The sequence below is a fragment of the Strongylocentrotus purpuratus genome, unplaced genomic scaffold (genome assembly GCF_000002235.5).
Source record: "Strongylocentrotus purpuratus isolate Spur 01 unplaced genomic scaffold, Spur_5.0 spur5_scaffold_19, whole genome shotgun sequence".
Taxonomy (NCBI): Eukaryota; Metazoa; Echinodermata; class Echinoidea; order Camarodonta; family Strongylocentrotidae; genus Strongylocentrotus; species Strongylocentrotus purpuratus.
The window spans coordinates 32,728,711-32,745,628 of NW_022145604.1; the positions used below are offsets into that span (position 1 = coordinate 32,728,711).

General features: G+C 38.8%; 1 protein-coding gene and 1 long non-coding RNA gene across 6 annotated transcripts; one reads left to right on the top strand and one right to left on the bottom strand.

Moving 5' to 3' along the window:
- Positions 1-3,530: 3,530 nt before the first annotated feature.
- Positions 3,531-6,451, top strand: LOC115926240. Its single transcript, XR_004065032.1, has 3 exons — positions 3,531-3,998; positions 5,991-6,176; positions 6,377-6,451. It is a non-coding gene; the product is annotated as an uncharacterized LOC115926240 (long non-coding RNA).
- Positions 6,452-6,995: 544 nt separating this feature from the next.
- LOC105440575 lies at positions 6,996-15,011 on the bottom strand. Of its 5 annotated transcripts, none has more exons than XR_004065033.1 (4): positions 14,684-15,011; positions 14,209-14,355; positions 8,655-8,780; positions 6,996-8,385 (listed from the first exon to the last, which is right to left on the bottom strand). XR_004065033.1 is itself a non-coding variant. In XM_030990935.1 (3 exons), exons 1-3 carry the CDS (start codon positions 14,840-14,842, stop codon positions 8,146-8,148), a joined length of 525 nt encoding a protein of 174 aa, XP_030846795.1. In that variant the 5' UTR covers positions 14,843-15,000; the 3' UTR covers positions 6,996-8,145. The 5 variants fall into 5 exon arrangements, 2 of the variants coding, with proteins under 2 accessions (XP_030846795.1, XP_030846796.1); XR_004065035.1 differs by having other exon boundaries at positions 14,209-14,293; positions 14,684-15,010; XM_030990935.1 differs by lacking the exon at positions 14,209-14,355 and having other exon boundaries at positions 14,684-15,000.
- Between the last annotated feature and the right edge of the window lie 1,907 nt (positions 15,012-16,918).

A 16,918-nucleotide genomic window follows, 5' to 3' on the forward strand; every position in this document is an offset into this window, starting at 1 on the left:
CCCCTAACCCTAACCCTAACCCTAACCTAAAACCCTAACCCTAACCCTAACCCTAACCCTAACCCTAACCCTAACCCTAAACCTAACCCTAAACCCTAACCCTAACCCTAACCCTAACCCTAACCCTAACCCTAACCCTAACCCTAACCCTAACCCTAAACCCTAACCCTAACCCTAACCCTAACCCTAACCCTAACCCTAAACCCTAACCCTAACCCTAACCCGAACCCTAACCCTAACCCTAACCCTAACCCTAACCCTAAACCCTAACCCTAACCTAACCCTAACCCTAACCCTAACCCTAACCCTAACCCTAACCCTAACCCTAACCCTAACCCTAACCCTAACCCTAACCCTAACCCTAACCCTAACCCTAACCCTAACCCTAACCCTAACCCTAACCCTAACCCTAACCCTAACCCTAACCCTAACCCTAACCCTAACCTAACCCTAACCCTAACCCTAACCCTAACCCTAACCCTAACCCTAACCCTAACCCTAACCCTAACCCTAACCCTAACCCTAACCCTAACCCTAACCCTAACCCTAACCCTAACCCTAACCCTAACCCTAACCCTAACCCTAACCCTAACCCTAACCCTAACCCTAACCCTAACCCTAACCCTAACCCTAACCCTAACCCTAACCCTAACCCTAACCCTAACCCTAACCCTAACCCTAACCCTAACCCTAACCCTAACCCTAACCCTAACCCTAACCCTAACCCTAACCCTAACCCTAACCCTAACCCTAACCCTAACCCTAACCCTAACCCTAACCCTAACCCTAACCCTAACCCTAACCCTAACCCTAACCCTAACCCTAACCCTAACCCTAACCCTAACCCTAACCCTAACCCTAACCCTAACCCTAACCCTAACCCTAACCCTAACCCTAACCCTAACCCTAACCCTAACCCTAACCCTAACCCTAACCCTAACCCTAACCCTAACCCTAACCCTAACCCTAACCCTAACCCTAACCCTAACCCTAACCCTAACCCTAACCCTAACCCTAACCCTAACCCTAACCCTAACCCTAACCCTAACCCTAACCCTAACCCTAACCCTAACCCTAACCCTAACCCTAACCCTAACCCTAACCCTAACCCTAACCCTAACCCTAACCCTAACCCTAACCCTAACCCTAACCCTAACCCTAACCCTAACCCTAACCCTAACCCTAACCCTAACCCTAACCCTAACCCTAACCCTAACCCTAACCCTAACCCTAACCCTAACCCTAACCCTAACCCTAACCCTAACCCTAACCCTAACCCTAACCCTAACCCTAACCCTAACCCTAACCCTAACCCTAACCCTAACCCTAACCCTAACCCTAACCCTAACCCTAACCCTAACCCTAACCCTAACCCTAACCCTAACCCTAACCCTAACCCTAACCCTAACCCTAACCCTAACCCTAACCCTAACCCTAACCCTAACCCTAACCCTAACCCTAACCCTAACCCTAACCCTAACCCTAACCCTAACCCTAACCCTAACCCTAACCCTAACCCTAACCCTAACCCTAACCCTAACCCTAACCCTAACCCTAACCCTAACCCTAACCCTAACCCTAACCCTAACCCTAACCCTAACCCTAACCCTAACCCTAACCCTAACCCTAACCCTAACCCTAACCCTAACCCTAACCCTAACCCTAACCCTAACCCTAACCCTAACCCTAACCCTAACCCTAACCCTAACCCTAACCCTAACCCTAACCCTAACCCTAACCCTAACCCTAACCCTAACCCTAACCCTAACCCTAACCCTAACCCCCTAACCCTAACCCTAACCCTAACCCTAACCCTAACCCTAACCCTAACCCTAACCCTAACCCTAACCCTAACCCTAACCCTAACCCTAACCCTAACCCTAACCCTAACCCTAACCCTAACCCTAACCCTAACCCTAACCCTAACCCTAACCCTAACCCTAACCCTAACCCTAACCCTAACCCTAACCCTAACCCTAACCCTAACCCTAACCCTAACCCTAACCCTAACCCTAACCCTAACCCTAACCCTAACCCTAACCCTAACCCTAACCCTAACCCTAACCCTAACCCTAACCCTAACCCTAACCCTAACCCTAACCCTAACCCTAACCCTAACCCTAACCCTAACCCTAACCCTAACCCTAACCCTAACCCTAACCCTAACCCTAACCCTAACCCTAACCCTAACCCTAACCCTAACCCTAACCCTAACCCTAACCCTAACCCTAACCCTAACCCTAACCCTAACCCTAACCCTAACCCTAACCCTAACCCTAACCCTAACCCTAACCCTAACCCTAACCCTAACCCTAACCCTAACCCTAACCCTAACCCTAACCCTAACCCTAACCCTAACCCTAACCCTAACCCTAACCCTAACCCTAACCCTAACCCTAACCCTAACCCTAACCCTAACCCTAACCCTAACCCTAACCCTAACCCTAACCCTAACCCTAACCCTAACCCTAACCCTAACCCTAACCCTAACCCTAACCCTAACCCTAACCCTAACCCTAACCCTAACCCTAACCCTAACCCTAACCCTAACCCTAACCCTAACCCTAACCCTAACCCTAACCCTAACCCTAACCCTAACCCTAACCCTAACCCTAACCCTAACCCTAACCCTAACCCTAACCCTAACCCTAACCCTAACCCTAACCCTAACCCTAACCCTAACCCTAACCCTAACCCTAACCCTAACCCTAACCCTAACCCTAATTAGATTCATAGAATCAGTCTTTTTTTTTATAATTGCTTCTAATTTAGTTATCCTTGGTCGATTTCCTTCGGGTTTTTTAAGGTGGACTCTTAGATAGTTGGGCTTTCATCTAACATGAGTATTGCGGCGGAATAATGCTCGTCCGGTAATTAAATTGACCTTGAACTCTAAAGGTGCCTCGGTGTAACTTTTGGGGGCCGGTGTATGTCCTATACACTGTTTTGGAAAATGTCAATAGCTCACTCAATTCTTCATCGATTTTGTTCATTTTTTTTTTAAATGAAAGCTATTTAGTTGCTCAATCTTCACAGATCCGCTTTTTAAATTTCAAATATGGAAAAGTGTTGAAAATGGTACTTTAGTAAAATGTACTTACCCTTTGGTACCTTTGCTGGTTCATAGGGTTCAATACCCCTATTAAACTCAAGGATTTTGCTAGATAGCGGTTGGGGCCACTAACTCCTAAGCCCTGATGGTTTTTTTCTTTAAACTAGCACTTTAAAAAATGATTTATTCATTTCTCCAAAAAATGAAGTAAAACTGAGTTTAACAATTGACTAGATGAATTTTTGTTTGAGATGATGAAAAGGTCAGACTAATCGAGGCCCTTATAAATTTAAATAAAATATGCACTGCTTAGTGTATCTTATCATGAGCATATCCTGAAAAAATTAGCAAAATTGGTTAATTATTTAATTAATTACAAGCAATTTAAAAAAAAAAGTTTAGGACGGTATTTCTCGAATTTCGCTTTTTTGCAAATTTTCAATTAGTCTTTTGGGGCTGAAATTTGAAGATATGACTTGGGGGCTGCTTTAATTTTAACATTTAAACCCTTTTTAACATTAAATATTCATTCGTTTCTTATTTTTTAATCATAAAACCAAAATATTAGCAAACAAAAATATCCCCCGAAATACGAAAAATCTAATATTCACCATAGGTTTGTACAGTGTAGGCCAAAAAATAGGTGCTCTACAAAAGTTCTTTAAAAAAACATTTTTACATTGAAGCCACAGAATATACCATACTCAAATTGATCTTTGATAATCCAGGCCTACTTTCCTGCAATTGGTTTTTTATTAATTGTTATGCTTTTTCCTTAAAAAGTGATACAAAAATTAATTTTTCCCATCAATTCCCGCCATTGGTACTTTTCTCACGTAGAGGGAGCTTCACACAATAACAAACGAATCAAAGTAACAGTAGAAACTAAACAAACAAAAGTAGATTCATTCCAGCGGGCAGTCAGCTCTTATTATTCATTTAAATGGTGAGTTTTTAAATTTATTGTGCCCTATATTTATCTGACTGTCCATTTATACTAATTTAGACTTTAATCAATCCACTTTCTCTCGACAGGTCATGAAATTGTACACAACTTTGTGAGATATGCAACTTTGCGTGAACAACAAGCACTCCCCCCTAAACACAGGTAGGCTGTCGGCCGAAACTCCAGGCCTGGCATTAGGCCTCTGCCTGGTATGACTCTGACTGTGAAGCATATAGATCTTATATCAATTAGTCTACTTCTTAGATGCCCAAAAGAATAATTGCATTAAGCCATAAGGTAAGTAGGACTACACTTTATTGTGTTATTGTGCTAATACTGAATGCCCATGATATCGCAGCTTCGGACGTCGGTACGTACAGTATCGGCATGTTCTAACTTCTAGTTCTAGGCTTATTTTTTGTATTTCTCATTTCTTGGCATTGATACTGCACATACAGAATGCAAAGACATGCACGATAATAAAGAGAGCTTTCCTGACCTAGCATGTGCAAGGGAAAATTAAAAATAAGCCTCGTTTTGTTGCATTATTGTGCGAATACTGATTGTCAATGATTATCGCAGCATCAGTACAGCACCTGCAGGTTTAAGATTCACCCCCCTTATTTTTTGTATTTCTCATTTGTTGGCATTGACAGTTCACATATAGAATGCAAAGACGATAATAAAAAGAGATTTCCTGACCTAGCATATGCAAGGGAAAATCAAAAATAAGCCTCGGTTTGTTGCATTATTGTGCGAATACTGATTGTCCATGATTATCGCAGCATCTGTACACCACCAGCATGCATGTTTAAGATTCACCCCCCTATTTTTTGTATTTCTCATTTGTTGGCATTGACAGTTCACATATAGAATGCAAAGACATGCACGATAATAAAAAGAGCTTTCCTGACCTAGCATATGCAAGGGAAAATCAAAAATAAGCCTCGGTTTGTTGCATTATTGTGCGAATACTGATTGTCCATGATTATCGCAGCATCTGTACACCACCAGCATGCATGTTTAAGATTCACCCCCCCTTATATTTTGTATTTCTCATTTGTTGGCATTGACACTTCACATATCAAATGCAAAGACATGTACGATAATAAAGATAGCTTTCCTGTCCTAGTATTTGCAAGGAAAAATTCAAAAAAGGCATATGAAGGCTACGTTAATGCGCGAATACAGAATGTTCATGTTCAGCATCCGTATAGCATCGACATGTTGAAGATCCACCCCCCCCTTATTTTTTTGATGTCGCATTTGTTGGCATTGACATTTACACATGAAATGTAAAGACATAAAACAGCCGTCCTGACCTAGCATATACAAGGAAAAATTCAAAAAAGATCTCTGATTGCTGTTATGGTGCATAAAAGTTGTCAGCGTCACTAAACATAGGACATTTTCTAATTCCCCCCCCCCCCCTCCTCCCCCTTATTGTGCTTCAATTCTTTGTTCTACCCAATTTGATGTTTCTAGTGGTCAATTCATTAGAAATGAGTGGAGACTAAGCCTACTACTTAGGCCAAAGCTAAGTAGGCCTAGCAGAAACTCACGCCGTTCCGATTGAGTACATATAACAGAGTGACACCTGAAATCAGAGTAATCACGTGATCGGAATATTTTACCTCGCCACTAAAATCCCAGGTGGACCTAGCAGTCCCACATTACTTTGCGGTGCCTTAGGCATGATCGATGCAAACTTATTCACAACCTTTTAACCCACTAAATCGGAGCAGTGTATTTATCCGGATAATACGCGTAGATAGAAACTGCCCATTCCCTGGTACTATATGCTATTTTCCGGAAAACAAATGAAACGGATAATTTCATTAAAACTAATAGAAACATGCTGTTTGTGTTCCTTCTTGCTATCACAATCTCCTCTTTCTTTTATCGTGTCTTCATTTCCTTCTCAATTGTCATTGTCCCTCATATTGCATTCTCTATCTCAAATGTCACTTTTCCTCATATTGTTTTCCTCAGAAAATTCATGCAAAGGACCTGGAAAATCTGCAGAAATAAACCCTAGGACTACTCTGACCAACGGAGGTTGGTGGTTTGGCAGTTGAAGGCTTAAGAAACTTGCTGACCATCCTGGGTACAACCCCAACAGTCAATGCCTCTAGCTACGACAGGCACATAGCCACTTTTAAATCGATATCTCAAGAGGTTAGCCACCAGCCTGGTATTCATTACATTTTTGTTTTTTTCCCAAATTTACTCTAAAATAGTATGCTTAAGTTGTGGTCAATAGACAGTAAAGAACATGTTCATCAATTTCTCTTCTTGTCATAATGGTTGAAATGCCTGAGTGAACTTTAAATGAACTTGTATTTATTACATAATCTTGTTCTTTTGTAACTTTGCAGACCAGCGAGGAACACATGAAGAGGGCGGCGGTATGCCTACAACAAAGGGCAATGGACAAGGACCCGACCATCAGGTAAAATGACCGTGTGGACATCACCTCTACTACCAACCTATCTGTTCTTCTTTACTACTTCTACTACCTCCACTACCACACTATCCGTTCTCCCTTGCTCCCCTTCCTCTTCCATTCTCACCAGATCTGTCAATCATTAAATATCTTAATATTTCTCACCCCTCCCTCATTTTTCTTTTTTTCTCTCTCTCCTGAATGGACAATGCTCTTCCCTACTTCTATTACTACCTCTACTACCACCCTACCTGCTCTTCCTTACTACTTCTACTACCTCTACTACCACCCTACCCATTCTCCCTCACTCCCCTCCCTCTTTCATTCTCACCGGATCTGTCAATCATTAAATATCTTAATATTTCTTACCCTCCCTCATCTGTCTTTCTTTCTCTCTCCTGAATGGACAATGCTCTTCCTTACTTTTATTACTACCTCTGCTACCACCCTACCTGCTCTTCCTTACTACTTCTACTTCCACTTTCCCTCATCATGTTCCCTCTTTCTATAACCATCTCCACGTTCTCTGTCTTTATTATCACCCCCCCCCCCCCCTTTCTATTGCATTCTCTATCTCAACTGCCACTTTCCATCATATTGGTTTCACTCACTATCTCAATTTCAACTTTCCCTGTGTTTTTGTTCTCTCTCTCTCTCTCAAGTGCATTTTATCTCATATTTCATACTGTGAAATTGAAATTAAGGACTGGAATTACAAGCAATGATGTGAAACATTCGTTACGGTGTAAGAAAATACATTTAATCTTTTGCATAATTAAAGTGCAAATTCTTTTAAATATATGACACAAACTGCTATTATTAATTAACTTTAGTATATAGCTTCATGTGTGTTGTAAACTCTTTTTTATTTTACTTGGGTGGGTTCGAGTCCCGCGAAGCTGTTTATAACACAAGAGCTTTCATGGTGCCAGTACAATATAATTGGGTTATATACACATCCCCTTATACAATATACAAACACACACTCGTCAGCCTCATCGGGTATAGGGCTAATACTTATGCACTGTAATTTAAAATTATACATTTTTTAAAGCTTCCAATAGAAGTATAGATTTCCTCATAGTTTCAGGTAAATCGTTCCAAAGCTTAGGACCGGTAAAACGGGTATTCTTTTTAAAAATATGTTTATAGTGTACAGGAATATATATTTAATATAATACACATAAGGAAAATCGAGCATATGACAGTGCGGCATGTCACTAATCGAAATACAGCTCATGTTATGCATATAACTGTTTCATGAAACAATACAAAAGTTAAAAAATGCCATAACTCAATCATTTTTACGTCCAATGTAGATAATTATGATTTTTTGATTTGACTCAACTCATATTTAGTTCGGACATAATACAAAACTATCTCCTATGTCCTGCTCAAAGTGTTTTATTAATGACAATTGAAGATTTTTATTGATACAATTGTACCTTCATATTTATAAAAAGCATATCATAATCATCATGTAAAAAGTAAAAGATCAAGAATAGAAAGAAGAATCACAAAAACTACTTTTACAAAACATTCAGACTTACTGACAAGTGTGCACTGCCATTTCTTAAACATTTCATTAGAATATCAACAGCTGGATAGAAAAGGGTGACATGCCTTGCATAGGCATTGTGAGGGATATTACATTAAGAAAGCAACTAAGAAAAAAGAAAGATGAATGAAATAGTTGATGATCTACATAGACGTAGATTTTGTTTGAGCTTTGATTGCGTTGCGGACTCTGTCCCTCACTTGGAGAAAAGAGCGGTTAGAGAGGCAACGTGCTAGTTTTTTATTTTGTTTGACTATGTCCCTCACCACGCCTATGCGAGGCATGTCACCCTTTTCTATCCAGCTCTCGAAAAGCTTCTGGACTGCCTCCTTCTCTTCCTGGGTGAACTTCACCCTCGCCGTTTGATCGCTGGTACTGGAGATCTATCATGGAGAAAGAGAGGGGAGGGGGATGAAAGACATCAAGAAATGAATTGTGAAACAATTTGACCCATAATAACAGAGTTGCACATTTAAAAAATATCACCAATAAGCAAGTATTTCAGACAATTCAGCAAATTATTGTATAGATGTCTAACACTATTCCATCACAGTTTTAAAATGACATTGATGAAATTCCGAACAAGTCTAACATTACCCGTCAAAGAAAGGAGCTAAAAGGGCTGCAATTGCCATTTAAATGCGTTACATACCAGGGATGATGATCCAGCTGACACACTAACGGATGATGTGTCTGGTAGTAGCGGGATTGGATGCTCATTATGTTGGGGTAGTTTTTTGCACTTCACCCTCAGTTTTTTGGTGCTGGTGGTCGAGCACTATTATGGAGAAAGAGAAGGGGGGGGGGGGTGAAAGAAATAAAGAAAAGAATTGAGAATTGCACATTTAAAAAAAAGCATTAATAAGCAAATCATTAATGAATCTTTAACCAAGTCTGAAAATACCGTCAAGGAAAGCAACTAAAAGGTCTGCAATTGTCATTTAAATGTGTTTCATAGAATAGAATAGAATTTATTGACTCATTCGACCCCCTTCTGGGGTATGAGAGTACAACACATGTACATATCATGATAATGATACATAATAAAGAATACAAACATAGCTTAATAATACAAAGAATACAGAATACAACAAAACAACAATATAAATAGTGTAACGCCCCTATCAGGGAAGGGGAGCTAGAATAATAAAATGAAGAGAAGAAAACAGTTACTTGTGGTGTTATTGGTATCAGCATGTAGAATGACTTTTATTACTCTTAATACCATCGCAATAAGCAAGAATAATCATGAATAAGAGTAATCAAATATCAACGGCGATCATGAACACATGTTCATGCTTCAGTTTTATACATTAAAACTATATCACATCGATCTGCAATAGCCAGATCTTCTCTCATAACAAAACCTAATCTAACTTCTAACTAAGTATATAAACAGCTTACAATAATACAGTTTTAGTTAATTCTAACTAAACTTTCGTGGCTTAAATACCACAGGTAAAATATAAGGTTGAATTCCATTTCTAACAAATTCAATTAATAGTTAACTTAGTATCCCATCTTTGAATACACGTGTTGCAATTCTGGTAACTATATGATGCACTCATATATCTGTTCATCTATTAAAAGTTTAGCATAGAATATATTCTACTTTATATAATCCTTTCGTTTTAAGAACCAAGCAATTCCAAATTACTGGTGCATCCGCAACATAATAAGTCAAGATAAAACTATACATTCTACAAATATACAACTACATGTATAACAGTTTTACGTTGTCTCAAAACCCACAAGGACAATTAAATACATGTAATGATTGTATAAATCATCTGAAAATAAACTTAAGATTTAATAAACGAATATATGCATGAGCTTTAGAGAAACTGATTTCTACCAAACTGGTGAGATAAAGCATCTTGCCGAAACTTCTGCTGGGTTTGCCTAATTCTCAATTATTCTACAATTCAGACCACTGAAGTTGCCTTCTCTAACATAACTAATAAATTACTAAGCTCATTGCTCTATTGTAGTATCATGGTTACAAAATACACATGTACAATATAATAATATATAATCAAACTCATTAAATGTGTGCTTCGAATATTAATCAATCAATAACTGCACTATTATATAATATAACAAACTACATCTTTTAAATGGGTCTGCGCCTAATTAGACTTCTATCGCTGGTGGAGGAGAGAAACTCTATTTACCAAACTGTTTAGATGTAGCTTATCAGAGAGGCGACTAAATCCCTCTCTTATAACAAAGGTCCTATTCACATCTAATCTATACACAACTTGGGTACCATGTTTACACTTCACGACAGTAAGTCTATGCAAGTGGCTACAATATACAGGCTTGCATATATGTTTAACCCACTAGCTGTGAAATGGGTATATATATCCACATACACTACCATTTCATGAGACGTTCATTCACATCATACAAATCATCCTATTCTTCTACTGATTCTATACCTTCTAACGCATGATAATAAAACATTGAAATAGTACACACTTATATGTACTTGCAAAACTCATTAATTCATTATACTGTTTAGTAACAATATCCTGGCGATATATATATCTGAACACAAAAGTACATCAGCATTAGAGTACTCGCTGAACTAAGTTTAGTGCACCATCACAGTCACAAAGCTATCTTCATATTTCATCCCTAAAAGTCCATATATTCCTGATATGGAATATATTAATATTAAGAGGGTGATACATGACATTAATGATAACAATTACATATACAGTTAATAATAAGATATAAAATATAAATGAGAATAAGCTTACCTAGAATAATAAAATGAAGAGAAGAAAACAGTTACTTGTGGTGTAATTGGTGTCAGCATTTGGAATGACACATGGCATCACCAGCACTCTGTTCCTTTGTTTCTCCTCATCAATTAAGATGTCTAGGACTCTTTTGGCCAATTATATTTTCTATTATAAGTCACTGATTTAGGAGTGAATTATAATTAACAAAAAATTTGAAGGGGGGGGGGGGGCATAATTTATCCAAAACAATCAAATCGGTTGGGCCTGATCACAATAGGAATGATCTAAACCTAGCCTATGCTAAACATAAATACAATATTATACAATATGGCAAGCATATCAGGGATGAAGATCCTGTGGACAAATCGATGGTGGGCGTGGCAGTTGCAGGACTGGGTGCTCCTTATTTCAAACAGATCTATACAGTGGTCACTTAGGTTATTGTTACAAAGAAATTAAAAGCCTTGTTCTAAACTGGATCCAGAACAACAATTCTAAATTGTCCTCTTATGTCTCTAAACAAGTGCCTTATACTCAATTAGTTTATCTTTGAGTTCTCTGCCAATTCTGAGGAGATGTCCTCTTTACTTTCAACATTTGTATCTGTATCAGAAACGTGCACGTTGAATGCTATAGAACCAAATGATATTGTACTGGCACCATGAAAGCTCTTGTGCTAAAAACAGCTTCGCGGGATTCGAACCCACCCAAGTACAAAACAAAAAGATTTTACAGCATACATGTACATGTAGCTATTCAAGTTCAGTAATCATATCACTTTGTGTCATATGTATGAAACATAAGAGGAGATGATAGAAGGACAATAAAGAATAATGAGAGGAGAGATAGAAGAAAAACAATGAATAACATAAGAGAAGATGATCAATAGAAGGAAAATATAGAATATTAAGAGGAAAGAGAGAAGAAAAACAATGAATAACATAAGAGAAGATGATCAATAGAAGGAAACTACAGAATAATAAGAGGAAAGAGAGAAGAAAAACAATGAATAACATAAGAGAAGATGATCAATAGAAGGAAACTACAGAATAATAAGAGGAAAGAGAGAAGAAAAACAATGAATAACATAAGAGAAAATGATCGAAAGTATTATAGTTTAAGATGGCCTCAGAAAGATTGTACAATAGAATAGTAGTGTACAAAACCGGTTTCTATGAGAGTATGTACATTGCATACAGCTTCTTGTAAGTATAGTGGCCTTGGAGGCCTGTTGCCATGACCACCTTTAATGGAATGTGGGGTTAATTGAATGGGTCAAATAGCTCACTGTGAGAATTGGCACTAACAGTATATTAGCATGTGTGGCTACAAAACCTCAGAAGTCGCAAATGAAGACTCGTTTTGAAATGCTCGTAGCTCCGTTATAAAATGAGATTTTCAAATGATTGTTTTTGTTTTGAAGAGTTAAAAGTTAAAATCACGGAAATATCATCTTTATTTTTTCAAAAAAGTGGGAAAAAATTATAAAAATCAGTAGTTAGAACGATGACTTTTTTTTGGAAATTTGAAGTTTTGATTTTCGTCTTAAATTCCACAATTTTTTCCAAAGGCCCCAAAAGTAGCTAAAAATTATGAAAGGAAATTTATTAAGCTTTAAAAATATGGTAAAATAGTAACTTGAGGACTTTTAGATGGGTCAGCAGCCAGCTAAATACATACCGATGTCGATTAACTTTTGGAGTGGAAGTTGCTCGCATCGTTCGTAAGCTCGGACCCTCTGTCTGTACAAAATGGCGACATTTTACATTTTGAAATCTTCGTATTTGCCCACAAAACGTCCTCTTATCCTTACAATAAGGATAGACTCCCCTTAAATTAGTATGGATACGATCACTTCTTAATACTCTTTAATTATATTTACACATGTGCGATAATAAGTCGTCATTCCTTGTTCCTAAATATACATCGGTCCCATGTGTCCAGTTTCGTGTATGTATTACCTCTGCCCATTGTTCGACATCAACCTACACGTCGCTCATATATAACCCTATAAGAAATGTATAAACAAATGAAGCAATTAATTATAATTGAAATATTAGCAAGTGTAATTGATGGAGCACATGTTGAGGTCGATGTAGTTGATGGACACCTTATACTAAGATTTTCTATAGAATTAACATATCGCAGTGGCTAGTATATTAAAGTCGTTAAAAAAAACCCATAAAATTAGAACAAAAAATGGCGTCAAACTAAATTGTGTATCTTATCAAGTGCACCGGAAGGCAGAACTTTAACAACGAGGGGCCGTTACTCAAAACCATCACTAAGTTTAGTTTGTAGACATCCTTGAGAAACGAATGTTAATTCTGTATCATACATTTCAATAGGACGTCCACGAAGTTGGAGTTAATGACGGTTTTGCGTAATCATCCAATTGAAACGGCTAAATACTTGGCAAGGGAGATCGCCCTTTCAAGTTTTTCTGCTGGAAACAAAACATATCGCAGGGCCTTTTTGTCGAAAAAACATAACTGTAAAAAATAAATGGGTCAATCTAAATTTTGTATCATACCAAATGCACCACACATTGAAAAGTATCATTTGTTTCAAGTTGAACACCTAATGAAGGGTGTTCAGCTTGAAACAAATGAGATTAGTCAAGCAATTTAATGTTTGCTACGTGGATGGACACCGTAAACAATGATATTCAAGTGTACTTAACATATCGCAGGGGCTTTTTGTCGATAAAAAACAAAACGTAAGAAAATAAATGGGGTCAATCTAAATTTTGTATCATACCAAATGCATCACTTTTCTTCACCAGATAACAGCCGAATGCTAGGCCAGGAGTTGTGGAGCAAATTGCCATAGGTTTTCCACTCAAAACAAATGAGATTTTTCAATCAATTTCATCTTTGCCAAGTGGATGGATACCGTAAACAAAAACTTTCATTTGTACTCAACATATTGAAGTGGCTCTTTTTGGATAAAAAGTATGAAATAAGAAAATAAGTGGGGTCAATCTAAATTGCTTACCATGTCATTGCATACCAGAAAACAGCCGAATACCAGGCCAGTACTTCAGGCGGAAAAGTGCCTCGGTCAAATGAGATTTGTCAAGCAATTTAATGTTTGCTACGTGGATGGACAACGTAAACAATGATATTCAAGTGTACTTAACATATCGCAGGGGCTTTTTGTCGATAAAAAACAAAACGTAAGAAAATAAATGGGGTCAATCTAAATTTTGTATCATACCAAATGCATCACTTTTCTTCACCAGATAACAGCCGAATGCTAGGCCAGGAGTTGTGGAGCAAATTGCCATAGGTTTTCCACTCAAAACAAATGAGATTTTTCAATCAATTTCATCTTTGCCAAGTGGATGGATACCATAAACAAAAACTTTCATTTGTACTCAACATATTGAAGTGGCTCTTTTTGGATAAAAAGTATGAAATAAGAAAATAAGTGGGGTCAATCTAAATTGCTTACCATGTCATTGCACGTCATTGTATACCAGAAAACAGCCGAATACCAGGCCAGTACTTCAGGCGGAAAAGTGCCTCGGTCAAATGCCCTGTCAGTGGTGGTCAGGAACAAAGCTATTTAACGGTGATGGCACAGATCGGCAACAGCACCCTGAATTTTTTTGAATCGGTTTTCGTAGTAAATCGACAAAAATGCTGATATTTTGTTATTCAAAATACAAAATCGAATATGCAAACACTTATGGATTGATGAATCTATAAGGAATTGATATCTTTCATTCATGAAGAACAAAACGATTGCAATTCTAAGATAAAAGGGATTAAAGTGAAAGAAAAAGGTCCTAAATCAGACAAGTTTCGGTAAATTTTACCAAAAAAAAACATTGGACACTAAAAACCGTCATATTTCACTAAAAACTAATTATTTTCAAACAAAACGTAAGTAAATGGTAAAATGGAAGTTAAATATCGTTTCTTACCTGTAAAAACCAATGGGCAGCCCATAACTTTGAAGGAAATCTACTTTTAAGAGGAGTAAAATGAAAAGAAGCCAACATGTAAGTTTTAGGGTAGCATGTAGCTTTACGGGCGCCGAGCTGTAGATAATAGGACGCCATCTGTGGCTTTTCAGACGCCATTGTAGAAACTCAGACGCCAATTGTAGGTTTTCAGATGCCACTGTAGATACTCAGACGCCAATTGTATATTTTTAGAAGCCATGTATTTTCTCGGGCGCCAAGAGGTAGTACAAAAATAACCCTAACCCTAACCCTAACCCTAACCCTAACCCTAACCCTAACCCTAACCCTAACCCTAACCCTAACCCTAACCCTAACCCTAACCCTAACCCTAACCCTAACCCTAACCCTAACCCTAACCCTAACCCTAACCCTAACCCTAACCCTAACCCTAACCCTAACCCCTAATCCTAACCCTAACCCTAACCCACTAACCCTAACCCTAACCCTAACCCTAACCCTAACCCTAACCCTAACCCTAACCCTAACCCTAACCCCAACCCCAACCAACAGCATTTGACGCAAGACCCTTTTGCCTCTGGTCTCCTTCTTCCCCCTTTTCTTCTCTTCTTTCTTTCTTTACCTTTCTCCCCATTTTCCCTTTCCCTTTTTTTCTTCTCTTTCTCTTTTTTTTTTTTTGCGGGGGGGGGGGGGGCAAGGCCTGCTCGACCCCCTTATATCCGCGCCTGAGAGACAGAGAGGGGGGTGGGGTGAAGCTTTTATAGGATCAGCACAAAGTGCAACAGACCCATGCAAGGAACCATATTATTTCATTGTGTTTCTTTTTATTTACTGATTAATTCTTATAAATGCCTGATCTGCAAGACTACGCAAAACGTTGTTTCAATTTTATTATTTCAATTTATAAAACTACATTTCTATTCCTTAAACATTTTAAACGACTGATGTGAAAGACTAGTCGAAAAGGTGTGCAAAAATTAAGAGTCGAGAACGGTACAATGACCGTCTTCTTTTTCTAACAATTTAATGAAATGTAAAAGCTTTCGCGCTTCACTTTTGAGGGGGGAACTCAATTCAGACAAGAGTTAAGAGTCGAGAACCCTAACCCTAACCATAACACTAACCCTTACCCTATGGTAGCGATATACTTATTTATTGCTTGCAGCCAGGAGCCATTGCGGTCCTTCAACTCGGTGATTGCTGTAGCAACCATCTCGGCAGCCGGTGGGTGAGAAAAACTCGCCCCCCACTGCACCCACCCCCCCCCCCCCCCCCCCCCTTCACCCGATCCACACGTTGTTGGCGGGGTTAACCGTTACTGATCTCCCCTTTTTTCACCCTTTTCTTTCCCTTTATCTGCTCTTTTCCTTTTTTCTTTCCCTTTCCTTCCTTCTTTCTTTGTTTTAGCGGGGGCTGGGGGGAGGCAACAGCCTGCGACGCAAGACCCTTTTGCCCCTGGTCTCCTTTTTCCCCCTTTTCTTCTCTTCTTTCTTTCTTTACCTTTCTCCCCTTTTTCCCTTTCCCTTTTTTTCCTTCTCTTTCTCTTTTTTTTTTGCGGGGGGGGGGGGGCAAGGCCTGCTCGACCCCCTTGCATCCGCACCTGAGAGACAGAGAGGGGGGTGGGGTGAAGCTTTTATAGGATCAGCACAAAGTGCAACAGACCCATGCAAGGAACCATCTTATTTCATTGTGTTTCTTTTTATTTACTGATTAATTCTTATAAATGCCTGATCTGCAAGACTACGCAAAACGTTGTTTCAATTTTATTATTTCAATTTATAAAACTACATTTCTATTCCTTAAACATTTTAAACGTCACTCCCCTGCAAAGAGTGACACGTATGACCGTTACCACCAATGCATATAACCCCCTTTTGCGGTCAATTTCAAGGACATTTTGTAAAATTTAACCCCCTTTTTACGTCAGAACAAGGACAAAATCGTACTTTGGAATACCCCTATTTATAAGATTGTAAGGACACTTTCGCAAATTTACCCCTATTTTACCATATTTCAAGGACAAGACTCGGCTCCGAGAATTTTTCTTCCCGGTTTTCTCTTTTCCCTTTTCCTGACCCTTATTAATCAATTTCGGGGACACCTGTGCCCCCCTATTTTCTTTATTTCGAGGAATATTTTGTCCGCGGACATTGCTTGAAATTTACCCCTTTTTCCGCGATTTTGGTAACGGTCATGCGGTCCGGAAGTCACATTGAGTGACCCCACCGGGGAAAG

What these genes read in the sequence shown, in the direction of transcription:
- LOC105440575 (XM_030990935.1), bottom strand. Translation starts at nt 14,842, where the DNA reads ATGGCGTCTGAAAAGCCACAGATGGCGTCCTATTATCTACAGCTCGGC. An exon ending in CTGCCCATTGGTTTTTACAG is followed by an intron (nt 8,781 to 14,683) that starts GTAAGAAACGAT and finishes TCTCCATAATAG; the next exon opens with TGCTCGACCACCAGCACCAA. An exon ending in CAGCTGGATCATCATCCCTG is followed by an intron (nt 8,386 to 8,654) that starts GTATGTAACGCA and finishes TCTCCATGATAG; the next exon opens with ATCTCCAGTACCAGCGATCA.